The sequence below is a fragment of the Mya arenaria genome, chromosome 4, assembly GCF_026914265.1.
Source record: "Mya arenaria isolate MELC-2E11 chromosome 4, ASM2691426v1".
Lineage (NCBI taxonomy): Eukaryota > Metazoa > Mollusca > Bivalvia > Myida > Myidae > Mya > Mya arenaria.
This window is the reverse complement of record NC_069125.1, coordinates 70,947,486-70,972,014: the sequence shown is the minus strand read 5'-3', so window position 1 is coordinate 70,972,014 and position 24,529 is coordinate 70,947,486. Positions and strand designations below refer to the sequence as shown.

General features: G+C 35.1%; 1 protein-coding gene across 3 annotated transcripts in view; it reads right to left on the bottom strand.

Moving 5' to 3' along the window:
* Positions 1–24,529, bottom strand: part of LOC128231321 (uncharacterized) — a 144,387-nt gene that overhangs the window by 107,263 nt on the left and 12,595 nt on the right. For all 3 annotated transcript variants that reach the window (XM_052943981.1, XM_052943980.1, XM_052943979.1), the window contains exons 2-4: positions 22,304–22,451; positions 9,078–9,186; positions 6,074–6,146 (exon numbers count right to left, since the gene is read on the bottom strand). In XM_052943981.1, the coding sequence (XP_052799941.1) occupies positions 6,074–6,146; positions 9,078–9,186; positions 22,304–22,406 (285 nt within the window). In that variant the 5' untranslated portion in view covers positions 22,407–22,451. The remainder of the gene's footprint in view (positions 1–6,073; positions 6,147–9,077; positions 9,187–22,303; positions 22,452–24,529) is intronic.

Here is a 24,529-nt window from a genome sequence, read left to right as displayed (position 1 = left end):
GTTGTTCTGGTGGTATATGTGTCCACCGAGGTAAGTTATTCTGGTGGTATATGTGTCCGCCTCCTGTTAGTTGTTCTGGTGGTATATGTGTCCACCTCTGTAAGTTTTTCTGGTGGTATATGTGTCCACCTCTGTTAGTTATTCTGGTGGTATATGTGTCCACCTCTGTTTGTTGTTCTGGTGGTATATGTGTCCACCTCTGTAAGTTATTCTGGTGGTATATGTGTCCACCTCTGTTAGTTGTGCGGGTGGTATATGTGTCCACCTCTGTTAGTTGTGCGGGTGGTATATGTGTCCACCTCTGTAAGTTATTCTGGTGGTATATGTGTCCACCTCTGTTTGTTGTTCTGGTGGTATATGTGTCCACCTCTGTAAGTTATTCTGGTGGTATATGTGTCCACCTCTGTTAGTTGTTCTGGTGGTATATGTGTCCACCTCTGTAAGTTATTCTGGTGGTATATGAGTCCACCTCTGTTTGCTGTTCTGATGGTATATGTGTCAACCTCTGTTAGTTGTGCTGGGGGTATATGTGTCCTCATCTGTTAGTTGTGCTGGTGGTATATGTGTCCACTTCTGTTAGTTGTGCTGGTGGTGATGTGTCCATCTCTGCTAATTGTGCTGTTGGTATAAGTGTCCACTTCTGTTTGTAGTGCTGGTGTGTCCTCATCTATCAGTTGTGCTGGTGGTATATTTGTCCACTTCTGTTAGTTGTGCTGGTGGTATATGTGTCCACCTCTCACCCAAGGTATGTGGGTTTGATCAACTCAAACAAAAGGCAGGTTCACTTGGCTTCTCAAAATGAACACAAGTGCTGGTTTTTACACAAGAAACAGAAGATCAAGTGTGATCCTTTAAGCTTTCAGCTTTGGCCAAAAGGAAGCTGAATAAAAATACCATCAACTAACAACATGTTTACGGAGAGGTTGAATATAAAACCCATATTGTGACCTTCTGATTTTAGGGAAGTGATCAGTTCTTAAAGGACAGCACATGGACATAGACAAAGAGCAGTTAACAACCAAAATCTCAGGTCATATCAAATTACCGAATGGCCAGATTTCTTATCAAAATTTGCCACAATTGACAACAGTGTCATTATCACCGGCGATCTGAATTTTCATTTGGACAATCTTTCTGATTGCGACACTATCAAATTTAACAGTATGCTTCAATCCTGTGGCATGTATCAACATGTGAAAGGGCCAACCCACGTCCACGGTCATAGCTTAGACGTGGTCATCACCAGAGACATTGAAAACATAGTATCTGCATTCGTAGTGACTGATCCTGGATTATCAGATAGCTCTGGCAAAATAGCTAAGGATCATTTCGCAGTAATGTTCAATGCGCTTGCTGCGAAGCCCCCTCCGGTAAAGAAAACTGTAACATACAGGAAACTTCGGTCGATTGACGTTGATTCATTCAAAGCTGATATTCTATCATCCGATCTTTTGAAATTGTCTCAGAGCATGTCAGATGCAGACACTCTTGTCTCATCATACAATAGTGAACTTTCAGCTATAATAGACAATCACGTGCCATTGTGTTTAAAAACCATCACTTTGAGACCATCTTGTCCCTGGTTCACGGAGGAGCTTCACGGTGCCAAACATGTGAAGCGTAAGCGAGAACGTAAATGGCAGATTTCAAGACTTAATGTTGACCATTTAATGTATAGGAACCAATGCGCAATCGTTAACAAAATGTTAAAAAAGGCAAGAATTGATTATTACTCAGAGAAAGTAGAATCAAGTGAACGGGACCAAAAAAGTTTGTTCAAATTAACGAAACATTTATTGAATGGCCCAAGCGAAGTTGCACTTCCACCGGGTAAGAAACAAGAAGTTCTAGCACAGGATTTCATCTCAGCATCAGAGTGAATCAGTACCAGAAGATAGACGCACAGAAGTTCCTGATATTGCGCGAATGGATAATTTCATTCCAGCAACAGAGGAGGAGGTGAAAAAGCTTGTTCAACAGTCGGCTAACAAGTCTTGTGAACTAGACCCTCTTCCTACATGGCTCTTGAAATTGTGTATAAACAAACTTCTACCAATTTTGCTGAAAAATGTTAACAGCTCACTACAAAGTTCAATCGTGCCTAAATCATTTAAAGCATCACGAATAAGGCCATTGTTAAAAAAGCCTAGTCTTGACAAAAACATACTCAAGAACTACAGACTAGTATCAAATTTGCCATATCTCTCAAAAATCCTCGAAAAAGTGGTAAACAGAAGAATTGAGGAACATTTGACAAACAATCAATTACATGAAATAAACCAGTCAGCATACAGGAAATTTCATTCAACTGAAACGGCATTGGTAAAAGTTCAAAACGACATTCTCGAATCATTAGACACAGGTGATGTTACAGTACTCGTGATGCTGGACCTGTCGGCTGCATTTGACACCATTGACCATAACACCCTTCTTCAAAGACTCGAATCTGACTTTGGATTTGCAGATACATACATGCCATATTTTCTGGAGACCATTCAGGGGGATTTGTTCAAAAGGCTGAAAATTCAGGGGGATTTTGATTGTATTCAGGGGGATTTTTTTAACAGGTCTAAGTTGACGAAATTTTAAGGTATTTTTAGATGCAAGTACGAAAAAATGTATTCACATATAGTTTGCTTTGAAAACCTCTTAACTTTTTCATTATACAGAATTATTTTATGTCATGATTTATCATATTCTTATGATACACTGTCATGTTATACTGTAATGCACTTGCAGAACAAAATATGTCATTGGAAAAATATGTTTTCGAGACAATTAAATTAAATTTACCTTCCTCCAAAGTCTTTTAAAAAATTGTACTTAATTCTATCAGCTTGATGACTTTCAGACAATAAGAGAATAGAATAAATATTATTAATTTCTTCCTTCCAAAATATTAATATTTCTTTGCCTTTGATAATTACTACAAATTAATTGATCATATGTTGTAAAAGTTTCCTTTTGGCATTTCACCCTTGTGGAGTTGTTTCTTTACATTCAGTTTCACTCACATACTGTGGTTTCACTTACTTTGTCATTACTGCCTGATGTAAAATTTCTACAAAAAAAAAATTATTACTTTTTTTTTTTTTAAATTCCGGGGGATTTTTTTCTCCCGCCGGGAGACCGGGGGATGGATCGAAATTCCGGGGGATTTTTCCCCCCACCGGGGGTTATGGCATGTATGCAGATAAACCTCGTCAATGGGTCGCATCATACCAAACAGACCGCTTCCAAACGGTATGCATCGACGACACACTCTCTGAACCGGTCCTTATGAAATTCAGTGTTCCTCAAGGATCAGTACTGGGCCCAAAATTCTACACGATGTACACCAAGCCGGTCGGGTCTATCTGTAAAAACCATCGTCAAAACCACCATTTTTATGCAGATGACTCCCAACTCTATCTATCTTTTAAACCAACTGACCTAGCATCATAGGTAGTCACAATCGAGCGAGTTGAACAATGCCTAAAAGAAATCATATCATGGATGAATTCAAACATGTTAAAATTGAATGCAGACAAAACTGAATTAATTCTTTTTTCAAGTCAAAAACACTCAAAACTTGTTGAAAATCTAGAACTGGAAATTGGCGATTTGAGCATAAAACCATCAAAAACTGTTCGAAACCTTGGTGTTACGCTTGATTCAAACATGCACATGGACCAGCATGTTAATTCGGTGACTCGAACATGCTATGGTCAGATACCCCAGATTGGTCACATTCGGCCATATTTGACCGCTGATGCCACCAAGACTCTCATAAACTAGCTTGTGACATCACGGTTAGATTTTTTTGTATGGCGTGCCGAAATCAACAACAAACAAACTGCAAACTGTTCAAAACACAGCTGCACGTATCATAACGAAAACAAGCCGTTTTGAACACATAACACCAATCCTTAAAGATCTTCACTGGCTTCAAATACAAGATAGAATTAAATATGAAATTATCATTCAAACTTTCAAGACCTTGCATGGTCAGTCGCCGGTTTACATGAGCGACTTAGTAGAGGTTTACGTGCCAACTAGAAACCTGAGATCAGCAAGTGCAGCAACCACCCTTGTGCCACAAAAATAATGACCGGTCTCTTACGGTGATAGGAGTTTCAAAGTTGTTGCCGCAAAACTATGAAAGTCTCTCCCGGACACTCTCAGAAAAGAATCATCACTTAATTCATTCAAAAGAGCTCTCAATACACAACTTTTCAAAACTTCCTACAACGTATAGATAACAACTGTGACTGTTTTTATCCCTACTTATTTTTACGATACAGAACTACAGTAACTATATATGTATATATATATATATATATATATATATATATATATTTGGTTTCATGTTGTAGATTTCTTATTCTTATTTTACTTTTTTATGCTTATTTTATTGAATATAGCATTTTAAGACACTTTATGTGTGTGTGTTTTTACAACATATGAGTTTCACTTGAATTGGTTTAATATGTTAAAATATGTCATTTTTTGTGATTTCCACATATCTGCAATATGTCACATGTTTAATTGTAAAGCGCCCTTGAACGTATTTTTTATGAAAAGGGTGCTCAACAAATCTGGTATAATAATAATAATAATAATAATATTAATAATAATAATAATAATAATATTACACAAACACCTATTTTTAACCTAGTGCAATAGTTTGTAATGGTATCACATTTTAAAAAATGTGCTTTAAAATGTTGCATTGTTTTGTTATAAAATACAGTTTCTATATATTAGTTTAATAGCAAGACAAAAGCATACCACTTTCTTCCTGTGATATTAAACAGTGCGAAAATTGTTGATTGAGGAATAGATGCAATTTGAAATTAAGATGCTGTTTAGAAGTGTTTTGTCACTGGTCAGTTCATCAAACCAGGGACCGTCTGCTTGCATGTCAGGAACTCTTATTAACTGAGCAAGCCTGCACTGATAACATCAATACCGTATTATACTATGTATAGGACAATAGCATAGATAGGAGGCAGGCAAAAAAATGGTGAGAAAAAGGGTAAAAACCCTAAATACATAAGATAGGATGCAGCCGAAAAATGTCAAAATCGGAACTGAAAAATTTAGGTTGGTGAGGCATGTTTAACATATATTAATTAAATCAAAAACAATAAATTTGTTTGAATATTAGGCCTATTTCAATATCTTTCTTGTGTAATTCCGTATGTATGTTCGTATTTCGGTGATTTAATGTATTTCGGTAAGCCCAGTATGCTTCATATTTGTTTAGACAATTTATTTTTTGGGATCATGAAAATGGCAAAGGTCAATATAAACCATGCGATATTAAAGTTTATAGCAAACAAATTTGTGTTTCTTTGTTTATTTTATGTTAATTTATACATGCTATAAGACACAATGCGCACGAAAAGTAACAGTAGCACAAATAAAAGCACAGGTAAAAAAACAAATATTCTGTCATCTTGATGATGCTTTTCTCCAATTCACCTTCATCGTCAATCTGATGGTATTTCGTAAAGAAAAATGATATCAGTCTTATAGCATGTGTGAATGTTCTCAAAATGTCAACACCCTCAGCTAAGTATTAAAACATGTGGAAAAGTGCAAACAAACAACCATACCATCGCTATAGTTGGTTCTATTGATGTTTTTCAAATGACAGACAGCGGGCGGTTTTCACACCTTATCACATTTCAAAAGCTTTGATAGTGACAATAATGCTACTTTGCGGTATGCACATTCCTTTATTATTATTTTAAAACGGTAACATACGACAAAATATTTTGTAACAGATCGAAACTTTAAAATCATGAACAAGGTTTAATTGATATTTACCGTATACGCCGATTTTTCATTGCCGTTATAACTCGATCCGTTTAAAGCGCTTGTCTCACATCAAGTTTTTATGAGTAGCAAAAAACAACCTAATACATAAGATATGACGCAAGCAAATTTTCACCAACATTCTGGGGTAAAAAAGTGTTTTCTATACATAGTATAATATGGTATTTAGTACTGATGCAAGCTACATTAAATGTGACGTTTCAATTTTAACTACTGCAATTTAGTGGCCGCTGCATATTGCTGTGTTTACCTGTGCATCTGTCTCTGTCTCCTTGACAAGGTTCTCCCAGGCATTGTAGATGGTGGATGGAGTGTCCACATACCTGAAACATAGGGCTAGAAGTTTTACCTTTTCAGTTTCAATTAACATACTAGAAACAGAGTCCTTAAAAGGCGCCCTCTTCAGACTTCTCTTTTCAGTACCTGGGTCTCCCAATTTCAGTTTTTAGTCTGACATATAAATAAAATCATTGGAAAAAGTGAACAAGACAGTTATAATAGTATTTTTATTCAAAATTCATTTAATTGACACATTTTCAGCTTCAGAAACCTGTGTAAAAAAGTAACAAAAAATGAAATCAGTTATTGGATTTTATTTAAACTAGAGCTGTCACAGGAGTGATGAATACCCCAAAATGCCGCCTGGACACAGGAATGGTAAACCATTCCTTTGAAAAGAGGCCATAACTCCAAGGTAACTGCACACTGCATCTTCTTTTATCATGCATGTATTGTTTGTCCGGAAACCGTTTTTCTATTTTCGTAACAGTGCACAAAAACCTTTACTCCACTGGCCCCATTTTCAATCACAAGCATTGTCTTCACAGAGGCTGCCTATACAGCAAGTTTCATCACAATATCTCATGCCCAATTAAAGTTATGAAGCAGAAACCATTTTTCTATTTTTAGTAACAGTGACCTTGACCTAGGCCCCACCAGCCCCAATATCGAACTTGACCTGTATCTTCTGATGTTACACCTGTGTACCAAAAAATGTTCAAATCTGTCAAGCTTTTCATGAGTTATTGTCCGGAAACCATTTTTCTATTTTAAGTAACAGTGACCTTGACCCCACCAGCCCCAATATCGAACTTGATCTGTATCTTCTGATGTTACACCTGTGTACCAAAAATTGTTCAAATCCGTTAAGCCTTTCATGAGTTATCGTCCAGAAACCGTTTTTCTATTTTTAGTAACAGTGACCTTGACCTTGGCCCCACCAGCCCCAATATCGAACTTGACCTGTATCTTCTGATGTTACACCTGTGTACCAAAATATTTTCAAATCTGTCAAGCCTTTCATGAGTTATCGTCCGGAAACTGTTTTTCTATTTTTAATAACAGTGACCTTGACCTTGGCCCCACCAGTCCCAATATCGAACTTGACCTGTATCTTCTGATGTTACACATGTGTACCAAAAATATTTCCAAATCTGTCAAGCCTTTCATGAGTTATCGCCCTGAAACCGTTTTTCTTTTTTAAGTAACAGTGACCTTGACCTTGGCCCCACCAGCCCCAATATCGAACTTGACCTGTATCTTCTGATGTTACACCTGTGTACCAAAAAATTTTCAAATCTGTCAAGCCTTTCATGAGTTATCGTCCGGAAACCGTTTTTCTATTTTTAGTAACAGTGACCTTGACCTTGGCCCCACCAGCCACAATATCGAACTTGACCTGTATCTTCTGATGTTACACCTGTGTACCAAAAATTTTTCAAATCTGTCTAGCCTTTCATGAGTTATCGTCCGGAAACCATGAAAACCGACAGAACGACCGACATACAGACCGACCGACCGACTGACCGACCGACCGACAAGCTCACTCCTGTATACCCCCTCAAACTTGGTTTGTGGGGGTATAAGTCCGGAAACCATGAAAACCGACAGACCGACGGACAGACAGACCGACCAACAGACAGACTGACAGACAAGCTCACTCCTATATACCCCCTCAAACTTCGTTTGTGGGGGTATAATCATGAATGCCCATAGTTAAGTTTGTCATAATGAAAGAAATTGCAAAATGCCCTTGATTATTCTACAAAATTCTATGTTCAAAGTAAATTGTGCTTTTATTTCATGGGTGCTTGGTTGAGAAAGAGAAACAGGCATATTCACAGACACTTCGTTAGCTCAATTCATTATATATTCTGTTCAATATTTGAAGGAACATATTAATAATTTAAAAACGATATGGAATATTGTTAATAAGGCATGTCATGTTAAAAAATTGTTATTTGAAATATAAGATAGATTTTAAACATCCATCTGATAAACTTTTTACCTCACTTTTTCATTCTTTTCCATTCATATCTCAATAAATTTAAAATTCATTCTCGTTTGCCATTATAATTATATCAATCAAGAAAAGGTCAAGATATTATACACTTATAAGAAAAAATTAATGTGGAGTATTATAACTTTATATATGGTACTCTAATAGGTAGAAATTTCTGTGGAGTATTATAACTGTTCCTGGAGTAAAGGTGAAGACTTAACAAAACAATTTCACAAAGAAAATAACAAACATTAAGCCAAGAAATATGAAAATACCATGGCTTTCTTGGCCACATCAATTATTCAATGAGTTTGCTTCCATTTCCTGTGAAAACATTTTGTGTGTCCTAGCAACCTCTAAATAACAATTGGTTTTGATGAAAATCAGGAAATAATTCTGCATCCCCAATACTCTCTGTCAGGATAGATGGGAGAAAAAATGCTGGGTTACAATCAGTCTGACATATTACATGCCGGTAAATTAACACCAAACACTAAAATGGAAACCATTGCAATTTCAAAGTACATTGAACCTAGAAATTTCAGTTAAATATTACATTGTCTATATTATATTTTCAATTACCAGATTATATTGTATTTTTCTGGTCCAGGATCATTCAAATACATATTTTTGAGCTTAATGGATATAGAATACAGCCTTATTAAGCGAGTGAAATGGTTTTTGACAGACTTCCAATCATCGTTATTGTCTATAAACAGTCTCAAACAGAGACTTGGAGAGTATTTTCTGCTCGCAAAGGATGTCTCTTCCACAATGTATTTATTCAGAAAAAACAGACATTGTATTTATGGAGAGACAATCGATCATCACTGTCCTTTAAGCTGATGAAAGTCACATTTGCGGAAAGATGGCTTAGTTGATAATTGCATTAAAATGCAAGTCTCCAATTTTGTATCTGATATTCTTATTTTAGAACTAAAGCTGAAAGAAGCAAACGATAGAATCAAGTTACCATTCGGTCTTCAGGTGATGGCTTCTCTCGCGAAACTGTCCCACAACTCTCTGTACTTCCCTTGCAAAATTGTCGTAGGCACTGGCCATCTCTTCCGCAAATTCCGCCACTGTAATACACAAAAATAACACTGGTAAATTGGGATGACTTTCAATTTGCTACAACTCAAAGTTTACCAGTAATTTGAATTTAAAAATAACATGAAATGTATAATGCATGCGGAAACAACTTGAAAGTCATAGAAATGTATTTCAGTATTTAAGATGCAGGTTAAGCAGGAACAAACTAATTTACTTCATGACAAAACTGTCAATGTAATTAGATCAAAATTTTATTGAGATATAAGATGGTGAAGAAGAATATTAGGTTCCATTAGCAGGAAGAAATTTAATATCAGATTAATAATTGGAGCCTCACAAGCCTAGGAAGCTCTACGCCTTCGACATGTTTCTTGATTGCATTATCAAATGAATAAGATATTCCAATATAGTATACAGGAACTTGACATAAATACCATCAAAGAATGTTGATAAAGCCTTCCCGATTTTTGTCACTTTTCCTGACAAGGGGGAAATTACTTGTTTCACTAATGTTGGAAATGATTTCAGTGAATGTCAGATCAAAGAAATGAGAACTAATATTCAATATAGTCTGTACACTCATAAAGACATTATGTGTTATTGGCTGGTCTGCAGGATCCAAGTAAAATTGATAATTTTAGTACCAATTAATGCACCAGTCAATTGCAACCACCTCAGGTCTGGGGGTATACCGAGGATAGCCGGGGAAATGGGCCGTGTTTTTACCTTCCAGGCCCCGCAGTGCGGGGTGCATGCGGTGGTTTTGTTTTCACGTCAAAAATAGCAGGGAATGGGCCTCATCTAGGATCCCTGGGGTGCAGGGGCATTTGGCAGGGATTTTACCAGCAGATCGTCCCCGCAGGGTGAAGATTTTACCCGGGCTTGGCTGGCAAAGTCCCCATTATTCCCCTGACCTGGGGGGGCCGTGGTTACAATTGACTGGTGCATAACACATGTTAAATGGCGAGTAGACATTGCGGAAACTGTAGGTAAAAACAATAATGAAGATGCAATATTCATCAATTATTAAACAATGCTTATAAGTGAGAATAATTGACTTTTTTTTTTAAAAACTGCATTTTCCTCACTAGTTTTATCAGATAACTTTTTGTTTACTACGTATCCTGATGTCATATTTGGTAAAGCCAAGATGTCAGAATGTGTACCGCACTAGACAAACATCAAGCAATGTATACCTCCCTTTGCAGTACGTTTACAAAGTTACCACTGGATATTGAACGACATTTTGAAACGCTAAAAAATTTAATTCCGAACTTTGGCGATAAGAATTGGCAGGTTTTTATGGTATTTTCAAATGTTCCAAACTCCGATCTTATATTTTGGAACATGCTCAACAGTTACAGGTATGGTCTGAGAAATACACATTGTCTCAAAATGGACCAATTACAGTTTTTATTACGAGTCAGTTAAAGAATAACAACGTTAAATTCATACTGACAAAATTTCGAGGCTTTCAGATTGAATGACTGGAACTTTTTTTAAACATTCGTGACGTCTGGACGTAGTGAGCAGTAACAAGAACTTTCTGAAACTCTCTCAATGTCTGATAATAAAATAAATCTCCAGGCCTCAATACAAGCCAATAAGGGGTCTATAACTGACAGAATCATACCTAAATCAGATCTGTTATTTAATTATCATGTCCAAGAAGCTAGGAAAATCCCTGGCGGAACAATTAACTCAAACATTACTTCATTTTATCATCCATAATTTTGCAGATAATTGTCCTATACCAGACAAAAATTGTAAGGCAATTCCGTTTCTGAAATTTATAATGTTCATGTTTCCAAAATAGAAAGAAAGATTTATTAGTTGTAGCATTACAATAGGTATCATGATTAAACAAGTTTATGACCAAACTGGATAATAAAGTACATGATAGCCACAATAATGGGCGGGCAGAGAAACTGATAATTTGGCCATTTTTATGTTTCCCTGTATTGTGACAATTCTCGACTGTAAAAGCTATGCCTACAATATTCAGTCATAAATAAGTTTAATATCAATTTCACAAACAGTAATAAATTATTTTCAGATACAGATAAACATAATTATAAATACAGTTTGTTATAAAAAAGACCTTTTTCAAACATGTGTTCATCGTTTACACCATGTAGAGTGAACTTCATAACAGGAAGGCACTGTCAGACTAGCACCTATTTAATACTAGATTTTGATTTTAATTTTTAATGTTTTTTTCCTGAAGAACCATTTAGCCAAAGGGTAAGACAAGTGATATTAATTCTAACTTTGAACAGCTTCTGATATTGTAACTATGGCGGTACTTAAATTTACAGTGCTGCATTCAACACTGAATTATCGGCAGTGAGTATTTATGTAAGAGTCTTTTAAATCTTAAATCTTAAAAAAGACTGACGAGTGTCTATTTATGTTGACTAAGGTATATGAATGTGGTGGGGAAAATATAAAATTGTTGACAAAACATTGACATGCATGTATTGTTGGTCATTAATACATATGGCAGATTTCACGTTTTGGTGACCAAAAAGTTCCCGGCGAATATTGATTTTTAAAATTTATTGCAGATTTGTAATTTCAACATAATCTTTTACAGCAATTTCTTATCTATCATATTTTAGAACATTTGCAATGATTTATTCATGCATTTTTATAAAAAAAAAGAATTTTGTATCACCATACCATTTGTGCTAGTGTTACAATATTGCCGGTAAAAACTTGTTTTTTTTTAATATTTTGATCCAAAGAAGTACTTTGTCTTGCACTAAATGGTTCATTTATCTATAAAACAGATTGTACAGACAAAAAATAAAGATTGTTTCGTTTTTCTCAAATAAATTTATTGAAACAAACCCTAATTGGACAACAAGACAGAAAATGTTTTCTGCAAACATAGGTTTTCTTTTTATATCAGATCAGATAAGCTATAAACATAAATGTTTTGTTGTGTTAATATAAATGTCTCTAGTATGGTGCAATTATCATTACCTTTGATATTAAACATATATATTATAAATTGCTAATTGTGAGTATGTGCTAGTGTTACCACAAAACAGAATGAGTAACATTAGCAGTATGTCACATTAGCAGTTGGACAAAATGTTTCACAACAAATTAAAATACAGACCTACCACAGACTGTTTGAGCTTGATGCAGTATAAAACAAACTATATAAATGATTGATAAACACGGTCAATTGATAATCACAAAAATTCTTAATTCTGTCCAATAAATAACGATATCAAACACGAAAGCCGTATGAATTCAATATAAACTACGTACCTAATGAATGAATACTTACAAACGATAGTTTACAGACGACATTGTTATGTTTGAATAATTGACTCTGGGAAAGTCATCAAATTTCAACGATTTTCTTGCTTTATTAAGCACTTGTCTTAATGCTAGCGTGACATAATGTTAACGTTACATCGAAGGACAGAATGAGCCAAACTTGGATTAAGTTTTTATCAACGGTATTCACCACTATTTTTATCATTTCAATGTCAACTGTGAACCAGTCCAATATAAAAGTAATCGCTACCCGGATGTTAACCCTCAGTCGGTGAAAATTATTCACGAATAGAAAAGGTGCTATCGTCATGCTAAAATGGGACAGAATCGATTTTGAGTAACATTAACACATTTTTAGACCTAAAAAACTTTATGATCGGGAATGACCAATTTCTTGTTACATGCAATACTGTTTTTATCCGACACGTAGTCTTTGTTTTCAGTGATTTAATAAAGGTGTGTTTAGGCTTAAAACAGTTAGCAGTGGATCATGTCTGCTAATGTTACACAACAATTCGAGGACAGATTACCGTAACGTTATCACCATGCGCAATTACCGAAAATTTAAGTATATTACGAACGAAATGCAATCATTTTAGATATATTATTGTTTTAATTAACATTTCTTGCAAACATTATTCAACAGACAAGAATAAAATACTTACCAGATGTTACTGAAAAGCATCCTCAAAAAAGTGGTATATTGGTACCGGGAAGATTTTCTGTCTTTTTTGTCCTAAATATCGGCATATTTTTACATTTTTTTACCTTATTTAACACAATATTTTCATTATTTTAATACAAATCACTTCTATTAGGTGTTCTTATTGGGTTGGGAAAGGCAATTGCTGTATATATGACGTTGACATGCAATAACAATAAATGAAAGCAAATGGGCCAAATAATTGCCTTTTTTGTGAAATCTGCCATATGCTATCCCCTGAGTAGAACAGTACCTGAACTGAGCTTGAACCTTAATGAAAGAAGGATGAAGGCTAATTGCAACATATTCTTTTGTAACAAATAACAACCTCATTATTGTCGAACACTTACATAATGATTACCAACAGTCAAATATGCACATAAAAACCTCTTAAAAAGTCCTTACGTAAGGTAACCTCAAACATTTACTGGTAAAAAACACTCAAAGGAAGTGTTATTTTCTTCTTGATTTATGTTTCCATGTCAAATGCTCAATGCAAACTTATTGTTATTACAACCTGCACACAAAAAATAGCTGTTGTAATAAAGTACTGGAAATTGGAAGAGTGGCAGCAGGGAATGTGTTAACAGTGGAACAAGTGGTTGACACAGAGAGTAGTGCAACCTGAAGTCACCAAGCTTAACATACTGTTGAAAAAATGATTGTATTATCACACACACGCACACACACACACACACACACGCACACACACATACCACACACAAGCACACAAACCCAAGCATGCATGTACATATAAATGTAATAAGCATTAAGTACACTGGAATGCACATTTTCAGACTAAAAATCTCCTAATTTTTCTTGGGGAGATCCCTTAAACCCCTTTACCACTTTGGTATCTCATTTTTGATTTCTGTGGAAGAGAGGCACCACTAAAATGTACTTTACACACCAATAAACTTAAGTGCTTCTCCTCTAATGTCAAATTCTTTATCTGTCAATGAATCTGAATATCCAAATTTCATTGAGTAAATTCGTCTATCAAACACATATTTAAATAACCGCCGTCTTGTTGTGTGCCTCCTCTAACATCAAACTCCGGATTTGGCCCTGTATTTGGTTATCCAAGTTTCATTGAGTAAATTTTTCTCTTGCTGACAGGTAAGTCTTGTTCTAGAACCAAGATAATCTGCACCAGTTAAGTGACTGCCAGGTGAGTGACGTAATTGTTCCTCTGTACTGTCATACTCACTGACATTCCTGCAGTTACAAACAACAAGGAATGGAGCAATGCATGTCACTGACATATGTGAACCAAATTATAATCATGTGGTCCATGTCTTTCCTAACAAATAGTGTGCTACTGCGAACCAATCTATCGACAATGGCAATTTAATGTACACATGTACTGAGATAAACAAATCTTACATATAGACTAAAAGAAGAAAAAGTTGAAAAAATGTGTGTTATTTGACTGTTCACACTGATTGCCTTAACCATCAGCCTTGCTCCTCCACTATGTCTTCTTCTATGATTCATTCTACAAAAAGCAACATAAACATGGTAATAAAAGGTAATTAAACACTAGTACTTTTTATGACTAAAGAATTTCATTATTGCAATAAACAGTTTAACAGTAAGACATTATAAACTGGTAATAAATTATTTTCTTACAAAATCAAATTACCGGGATAAACGCCAAGGAGTTTTTTCTACCTATGAAACTTATGCTTACAGTTTAAACATATGTTCTTCAGCTGCTCAACTTGGAAAGCCTGATTGATACAATGAAGTTTATTCTAGAATCCAAGCACAATATATTTTATTACTTTTTTTAAAACAATTCTAATTACATTCTTTCGGTTTCTATGTTTTATTTAATAATAATTTATCAGTGGATCAATGGAAATGGCACTCAAGTTCATGAAAGAGGCCAATATTATTAAGTAAAATATTATCATAACTACAAACATGATCATAAACTAAGAAAATCAGGCATAACATTGAAACCAGTAGCAAGAGAATCATTCACTGCTGATTCCAACACTGCTTCCTTTTTCTCAGTAAGGTCACTATCTGCTGATTCCAAGAATTCATTTTTTTTGTCAGGAAGATCACCAACTGCTGAATCCAACACTGCTTCCTTTTTCTCAGTAAGGTCACCAACTGCTGATTTCAACAATGCTTCCTTTTTCTTGGTTAGATCACCAACTGCTGATTTCAACAATGCTTCCTTTTTCTTGGTTAGATGACCAACTGCTGATTCCAACAATGCTGCCCTTTTCTCAGTAAGATCACCAACTTCTGATTCCAACACTGCTTCCTTATTCTAGGTTAGATCACCAACTGCTGATTCCAACACTGCTTCCTTATTCTTGGTTAGATCACCAACTTCTGATTCCAACAATGCTGCCCTTTCTCCAGTAAGGTCACCAACTGCTGATTCCAACAATGCTGCCCTTTTCTCAGTAAAATCACCAACTGCTGATTCCAACAATGCTGCCCTTTTCTCAGTTAGATCACCAACTGCTGATTCCAACAATTAATAATGCCCTTTTCTCAGTAAGATCCCCACCTGCTGATTCCACCAATGCTGCCCTTTTCTCAGTAAGATCACCAACTGATGATTCCAACAATGCTGCCCTTTTTTTCAGTAAGATCCCCACCTGCTGATTCCAACACCACTCCCTCATCCTCAGTTGATGTTGGGTGTGATTTATTGAAAAATTTGGACAGAGTAATGTGATCATTTGCTTCTCATGTACAATTGTTGTCAACAAAGGTACACTTTCATTGAAATATCTTGCACAGTTCATATGATTGCCAGTTGACGGAATCGCATATGCCAACGATTCAAAGACTAATAATTAACTTTCTTTCTAGAGAAGCTTTATATAATCTAACTGACCTTGAAATATTTAACGAATTTAAGTATGTATATACAATGTACTTGACTTTAATACAAATATAACGGGTATAATGTCAATGCATTTTTTTTCCGAAAAGGATCATATGCCCTGTACAAAAACAATTTTTGCCAAATTGTTACCAATTTGAGAGAGGTTCCCTGCAGGATGCTGCCTATAAAACATTATGTCATACAGTTAAATGGCTGGTGGCGAAAGCTACAATAGTTGGATTAATAATTGATGAGACCGAAGCATATGTGATAACGCAGTTGACAAGAACCGAGAAAAGTAGCTGCTATTGATTACCAGTGGGGAGTCTTCTGCCCTCCCAGAAAACATTATTTTCATAGACAAATTCAGAACATGTAATGCAGTGTGACTGAATTATGATTTGGATGCCAATAATAATTGCACCTATGATATACATAATGTTGTGAAGTTTCTTCAGAGCTGTTAACTATAGCACCATCAGTCTCATTATCCCCCATTTACTAGCTGGAAGCTTCACACAAAACACCACGCTAGGTTCTATTTTTTATTAGATTAAAAGTGATAAAACTGTTTGTAAAATCAGACACTTTTTAGAACATCGAATTGCTAGATTTCACTCGCCAGCCCCCTCTTTTTTCTGTCACCACTTTAATTTTATTGACTCGAGTAAAAATAATGAAGTAGGGTCTGTATTTGCGTATCTGTCCAGTACTGTCAGAAATTGTGTTTGTTCATATGTAGGTGTCTATGAATAACATTCATGTGTAAAAAAGGAGAAATGTTACCATCTTATATATTATGGTCCCTTTTGCAATAAGAAAGAGCATGAAAACATCCATATTCAATGGTGAAACAGTCATCTAAAATAAGTAAGAAAGAAAGAAAAAAATGTCACCCCCTGTCACCCCCTACTGCAAAAATATTTTGGATGAAGATCTAGCAATTAATTTATATTGGCCTTGTAGAGCAGTATTATCAACTTTTAACAACTAAGGATCATAAAACAAAACATTCTTTTAACAAATGAAATTTGGAAACCATTACAGTAAATCTTTCCAAGTTTAATAGTGACTCCTAACAGAAACATTTCTGTCAATATTTGGCTTCAGCCTCTTCTGGCTGCCCTGGGAAGTTGGTTTCTGCTCACAGTCATTTATTTTGTGTGTCTGATAAATTGTCAGGCTATAATGATCAGGGAAACATAAAGTTGCATGGTGTTAGGGTATTAAAGCCTAATAAATCAGTGATGCAATCAAGATGAGATTAGATGCTTTCTCAGCTAAGTGCAATAGCTCACTCATAATGCAAAGAAATGCTATGATGTAAGATCTTTTAAGACCTTATTTTTCATCCCTAGTTCTGGAATTGTCCCAAAAGTGCATGGCACAAAGTTAATAGATAATTATCCAATTTTTTCTAAAATATAAATGCTAAAAACAAGATCCCCACAATTGTATGGCAACGCTTTTCTGTTTTTGCTCAGTTGGCCATGGGACATAATGGGAGAAACAGATTGCTAGAGTTTTAGGATATGTAAAAGCACTCTTGATATAGGCATATCTTCTTAAAAATCAATTTACACATTGTTTATATTTTCAGTGAATTTTGATGGGCTTCCATTAAACAACAGTACGCAGAAAATATCTGTGCATAATATCCTTTTCTCAGGGAATAGTTCTATGTAATGCTTAATGAAAACTATGGATGTTTATCATTATATCAGTGACTAACTGTTTGGCAATAGAACATGATTGACTTTCAGATGCACTGCAAAACATTCACACCAGCTTCATACATATTAAATGAATACATACAGAGGATAATTGATTGTTGAATTGTAAGATCAAGTGAAATATTTACTTTTGGTGTTCACGAGGTTAAATGTTATAAGTATCTACCATAGCCGCTCATGTAAGACAGGTTCATTCCAACCCAAGCGTAGGGTGGAAACGAGGTTTACCGAGTTTCCGCAGAACACCCTGTGCGAGGGTCGGGATGAACCTATCTTACACGAGCAGCTATGGTAGATGCTTTTTCTCCCACCTCAGTTAAACAAAATTAAGTAAAAATGTTTTTTTTGCTGGAACTCTTTTGTGCTTAGTGTAAATAATTGCGTTAAATATGCGATAATTTATGGTTGTCATGGATATGCGCGCAGCGATTCAGGTTATGTTAATAGTAAAACAGGTCTTTAAATAGTTCTAAGGAGAGTGTTCAAAGCATTATTTCTTGAAAGTTGCGTGAAAACTGTTTTTTGGTGACATTTGAAGCGAGAAATAATTAATTAGCGTTCTAAATATTGCCACAAGACACGGTTTCCATGATGCTACAGACGACAGTCTTCAACAAGGGAGGTAATTACAATGTGGTGACCATTAAAAAGGAGTTCCATACGGGCATTTTACTTCGCCCATGGGCGAGATAAGAATTTCTAGCATGGTTAAATTATTGGATCCACTTATCTGATGAGGGAGAAATCGCAATCTTACACTGCAATAAACAGGGTTTTTTTCACTTTGGTATATGCCTAAAAAAGATATAAAGTGCCCATTTTCTACACTAACAAGTAAACCAAATCCTAAATAATAACAGTTACCCCTAACGTTACGTGCTTCTTGTTGCATGTATGTATTTATTTAGACCATACGGTCAAGGATAGCCTGTGAAAGTGCAAGCACTTATTTCCAAAGAGGTCCTTTGTTTTTACTGAAGGGACAGCACACTGAAAAGACAGTGGTGGGTTACAAGGAAGTCCGGGTGTTACACCCTAGCTCTTTTTCGAGGAGAGACCCCTTGGTTCTTTTACGTGCTCAGTGTAAAGCACTGATACACAGGGTACAACTTTCCTGGGTTAAACCAGTACTGAGTACACCACTTTTCCAAGCACTACCCTTTAAATGCCAAGCGCCAGGCAAGTGAGCTACTTGTACCAACTTTTAACGTCTTTTGGTGTGACGCAGCCAGGGATCGAACCCATGACCTCCAGCTCCGTAGGCGCTTAACCTTCAATTGTCATCTTCAATATTCTTACACAAAATGAGAACTTCAGCTTATATACAAACTATTTGTACATAAAAACAGGGATTGAGAACATATACTTTAATGTACCAACGACATGAATAATAAGCCATATTTAATATATTTCATATATCAAGTACATTTTAAGCTTTCTTATTTTTAGGTTTATTATTTTCACTCTGCTCTAATTTTCCGAAGCAGCTTAAATGCCAAGTAAATATTTGACAAAATTGTAACAAAAATGAAAATTTGAGACATGAAAATGTTATAAATGTTTAAACAATTTGTTTTCACTCAAATAGTTCTCTGGAATGTTGTTTAGAGTACAGTGTACTCTAATAAATACGCCTTATTGACTTGAGCTCATGAAATCTTTGATCTGGATCAATGTCACCAAGAAGACCTAAGCGGGAATGATCAGACAAAATTGATTTCTGTAAACTTCGCTAATTACTTCTGCAGAATGGTCGACATGACAATGAAACGTGGTGTTGGATCCATTGGAAATCTGGGTAGCAGTCACACTCCACCCTTCTCCTATAAAATGTCTTATTACTTTTTTTTCAATATCACATTATGTAGTTTTAATGTTAAAAGAAAACATTATGAAATATCAATATTAATTTATATTTTACAAGTCTGTATAAATGGAAATTTATACTAAAATTATTACCACAACTGTGCACAATCATCAGAATATTCATAGAAATCAATTACTTTTAAATTTGAAATTCTTTTTGTTTTAATATATTATTCATGTGGTAATCTACACATGTTTTCACATAATCATTTACTACTTTCAAATCTCATAAAAATAGATTTCTTTAATTTCGACTTATATTTTCAATCGAAATGTATTAATTAATTAATAATTATACTGACTATACATACACAGTGTGTGTATACCACGTGATAAATCACATCAAAACTGCTACGTCGGAATATATAAGGCAATATTTTGCTTTAAATGAAGACTTTAAACAAAGATAACTTTACTATTTCTTCACCATTCTAAATGAAATATAGCACAGTCAACACCGCTTACAGAGCACCACTTTCAGTCTTTTACCAGAGTTTGATTCAGAGTCTAGTTTCTGAAAACACTTTGACACACCTTTTCACAAAACGGCCGCCTAATGGAGCACTTTAAAAACTAGTTTGGAAACAGGTTTGTTGAAAGGTTTGAGGAAATAATCACCTAATCAAACTCTGGTAATGAAACAAAGGCGAGGCTATTTAAGCGGCATAGACTGCCAATTATTTAATTTAAAATGGTGCAGAAAAACAAAAATTATCTTGGTTTTAAGTCTTCATGTTAAGCAAATAATGTTGCCTTCGGACATATCATATATGACGTAATTTATCATGTGGTATATACTCACTGATACACAAACTTCAATGCTCCCTTCAAATGGCTCTTTAAAAGAATTAAATAACAGCAAAAAATCCAATTGTATTTCAAACAATTAATCCGGTAGAAAAGATAATGTCAAAGTTAAACAGAGACAAAATGATAAATGAAAGCCTAACAGATATTGGCTGTTGGCTTCAATTAAACCCACTTTTAAGAGATAACATTGACATTATACAGTTCCTATACTTTGTTCTTCAACACTCCATCAGCACATAAATTGTTAGTCAGCCTATACCTACATGTACATGGCACTTGTACTTTTGTCTCCAAAACCAGACTGTATCATTCATACTGTCAAGTGTATCTAAATTTATTTACAATTACCCTAAGGAAGCGGAGCCCAGTGAAGGGACCATGGTTTCTTATTCACAAAGAAATTACTTAATAAATTCTAACCGACTTAGTGCTAGTCCAACCCAAATTGAATCGGCTTTAAAATTAAGCCGTGTGCCTGTCAAAAAGACTTATCAATCAATTCAATATATTGTGACGTCATTTAAATCAGCATTGACACTGAAATTGCGCCTTTGCTTATGCAAAGAGAGGGCAGCCTATATGCGCATGCGCAGTAATAGCAATTTACTTAATCCTGAAGAGTAACGTTTCTTCATAAATAAGAAACGAATCATCTTAAAAATCTAGCGCCCCTGATTGGCTGACAATGTACAGTTAACACTCAATTGTATAACATGCAAGGAGTTATATGATGTCATTTATATATTTCAATATTGTGCTCCAATTGGATTAGTGAGACACCATTTGACCATTTTACCATATATGACATTACAAAATATAGCTTAAAATGTAAATGCAAGTAGGGCAAGGAGCAAATGATCAATAAGTGCTTCATGGAATTTTCTCGATTGCGCTATTGCGTTCATACAGCATAAGTGCAAGAAAAAAGTGATTAATCCTGAACATTGTTTCATGATATAGACTGTTTTCATACATTGAATCAGAGAACAATAAAAAAATGTTGAAAGTTCTTGGAGCTCAACTTTTTTACTTAATTGAGGGAATTGGGATGCTAAAATTAAAATTATGATTTAAATTTGTTCCGTTGAGGTACATCTATAATGTGTCCGAAACCAATTTGAATCAATCTCTTATTCAAAAACATTTATTTTAGATTTTTACATGCTAGCCGATTTAAATGGATTCTGTATTATGGAATGGCAGAAACATGCATGTATGTGCTAAATCAACATTTAACATTTGAGATTAATATATTTAACAGTTTCTTTCAGAATTAATGTTGATATTTTCCAATATTAACCAATATTCAAGCAAACAGCCTGTTTCAGATTTAGTGTGAGCCATGCAGTAATTATCATGTAATATTCCTGATAGTATTGAGGCATTGTAAGCTGTTGAAGTGCATCCTAGTAATTTTATTTCAATCTCCTTACTAAAGCAGCTCAAAGACAATGACTTCAAAGGCAAGATTTTATCCTTTACTTAGATTATAACCTACATTTACTACCTATTGGCCTTCCATACAAGTACTGGCATTTAGAATAATTTAAGAATTGAATTTTAACACCTTTACAAACATGACATCATTATTGGTCCCCCTCTTGCTGAAATGGTGTTAATCTGAGTCAGTTTAGAAATATTTTGTTAAATCATAATGGAGAAGGAAAGCGAAACTATTTTGCTCGCTCTGCCCTTTTAAATCATACAGATTTATTTTTCACCTTATGTTCTAACTTTTACAGACATTTTAACAATATGAATGTTATCGGTAACTTTGTTTAAATACTTCTAGACGTAGAAGATAAATGCATTTTTTTTGTGAGAGCTGCAGAAAAGAAGACTTAAAGACAGAATTTTTTGCAGAAACATTTTAAAATGCTTACCGAGGGAGGCAAGGTGAATTGTGGAGAGACAGTTCCGGTTGATGGCATGTTTAAGGGTGGGGTTTGTCAGGTCAGAATAGGAGGCATATCTCGTCTGGGACATACCGGTCTTCCGCTCTCTGGCTTACATATGCACTCCTCCCACGCTCTGAAATATAGTGGTACTATTTTATGAAAAACTTTTCAATTATTAAGACAAAAAGCAGCATTATAATTATACTGATGTCATGAAAGCTTACACAGAACTTATTTCCAGTGGAACCAAAAACTTATACTTCTTATGTAATAAATTACTTAAAACAACGAATAATGAAAAGCTTGCAATGAACATAAATACCAGTGTGTATCCACTGATAAATGCATCCAAAAAATAGTTTATTCTCACAAAAATATCCTATAATCAATCCACACTGGACAAACTGACCACAAACTGACCACAGAGGCCGGGGTTTGTTGTTATGCCACACACTATAGGCTATGGCCACGCCCCCTATTCTTGTTATCTGGGTCCCCGTTTATATTAATTATCAGCACTTATTTATAAGCCTTGGAATGGTTTTGCCTTTTTAGAAAATGATCGAGGGGGTGTGGCCATAGGGGTGAGGCATATAACACGTGATAGTGACAGTCTACTTCAAAGGACCCTATTAAAAGAGTCCATATGTTTAAAGCGACTCGCTCATGTATATGTAAAAGCACTTTTTTTTGTATGACTATATAAATTGTGGCAAATCATTAGGAGTGATATATTACTAAGATACCAAAAGATGAAGCCCTGCAGCAAATGTTGATATTTGAACAAATATCTTTTTTGAAGACCACAATTTTCATCAGCGTTCATAATGCTAATGGTCACTTACTTACAGCTTTGTTGTTGCTCAATCAATTGATTGAAATTATCATGTGATGATATTAATGTTTTGTTAAAAGGTCAAAATATCAATCACATTTCCTGGTGGCCTTAGTAGTGGCGAAAACATGTCTTTTTTTAAAATTTCTTATTGACTTTACTGGCGTGGGTTTACACTCCACTAAAACCTTTGTGAAACATTCTGCCAATATTTACAAAAGCAAGGCATACCATAAGCCAGGCGCTTAGCTGCCTATAAGCAGGTATGCAGCTAAATCTACATGATTCTGACAAAAACAATCAAAAGAGATCAGCCAAAGTTGCAGTGTGTGCAATTGACTATATAATTCTAAAACTGTGCATTTTCCAGTACTAAATAGCAAAGAACCTCAGAACGCCAAGAATGCACCATGGTTTTCAAAATTTTCCGAGGGGGCATGCCCCCAAAACCCCCTCGCACAATTATGAATCCATATGAATACAGGGGAACGCCCCTGTAAGCTAATAAGATTCCTTCTCACTTCTGTCGAGATTTATTTTGTTTTGTGCATATATCACCTATTTACCTCTCATGTATCATAACTAGTCTAAAATAATAGACGCGTAATATGGGATTCTTCCAATCCGGATTTGCCATATCAAAAATCATAAAAATAATCTGTCAACGTACAGTTATTTGGACTAGTATCACCTACTTTAAGAAAGAAAATTATTATTGATTATGTTCTAACTTTGTGTATCCTTAAAATGTTATTTTAAATTAGTATTGTTTGAAACATAGTAAATGATTAAATAAGTATTTTTAGATGCTTTCCCGGGACGCTCATGATTATTGCTGCTAAACTGGACAATGGCACACTGTAACTTTATGAAAGATTAATGCTAATTCATTCTAACTGTGTGGTTAAAGAAAAACAAAGAAAAACATATTAGTCAGAAACAACAAAAATGTTTCAAGTATCGTAAATTTAACTGCATGGAGGTTTCCTTTCAAAGGGAGGTAATTTAACAAATAAAAAAATTCTATTTAATTCTTGATAAATTCCGTATTTTCCGTGTACACGCTATCGTTAATGGAGATTTCCTTACTAAGAGATGTATTTGCCATCTTTTTTTCATTCCATTGTTGATAAAATCCATACATTTTAATCGTGGAAGTTTGACTTCAAAGGGTGGAATCACAAAGATATTTCCAGAAACGTTGCAACCGAACCAAGGTAACACACACAGCGTTTGGTCGGTCCCTTTGTAAATGAAGATGACCCGAACCGAGCCTGGTCGGTCCTCATGTAACCGGGGATGACCCGAACCGGGCCTGGTCGGTCCTCATGCAACCGGGGATGACCCGCACTGAGCATCTTCTTTTAATAATGAGG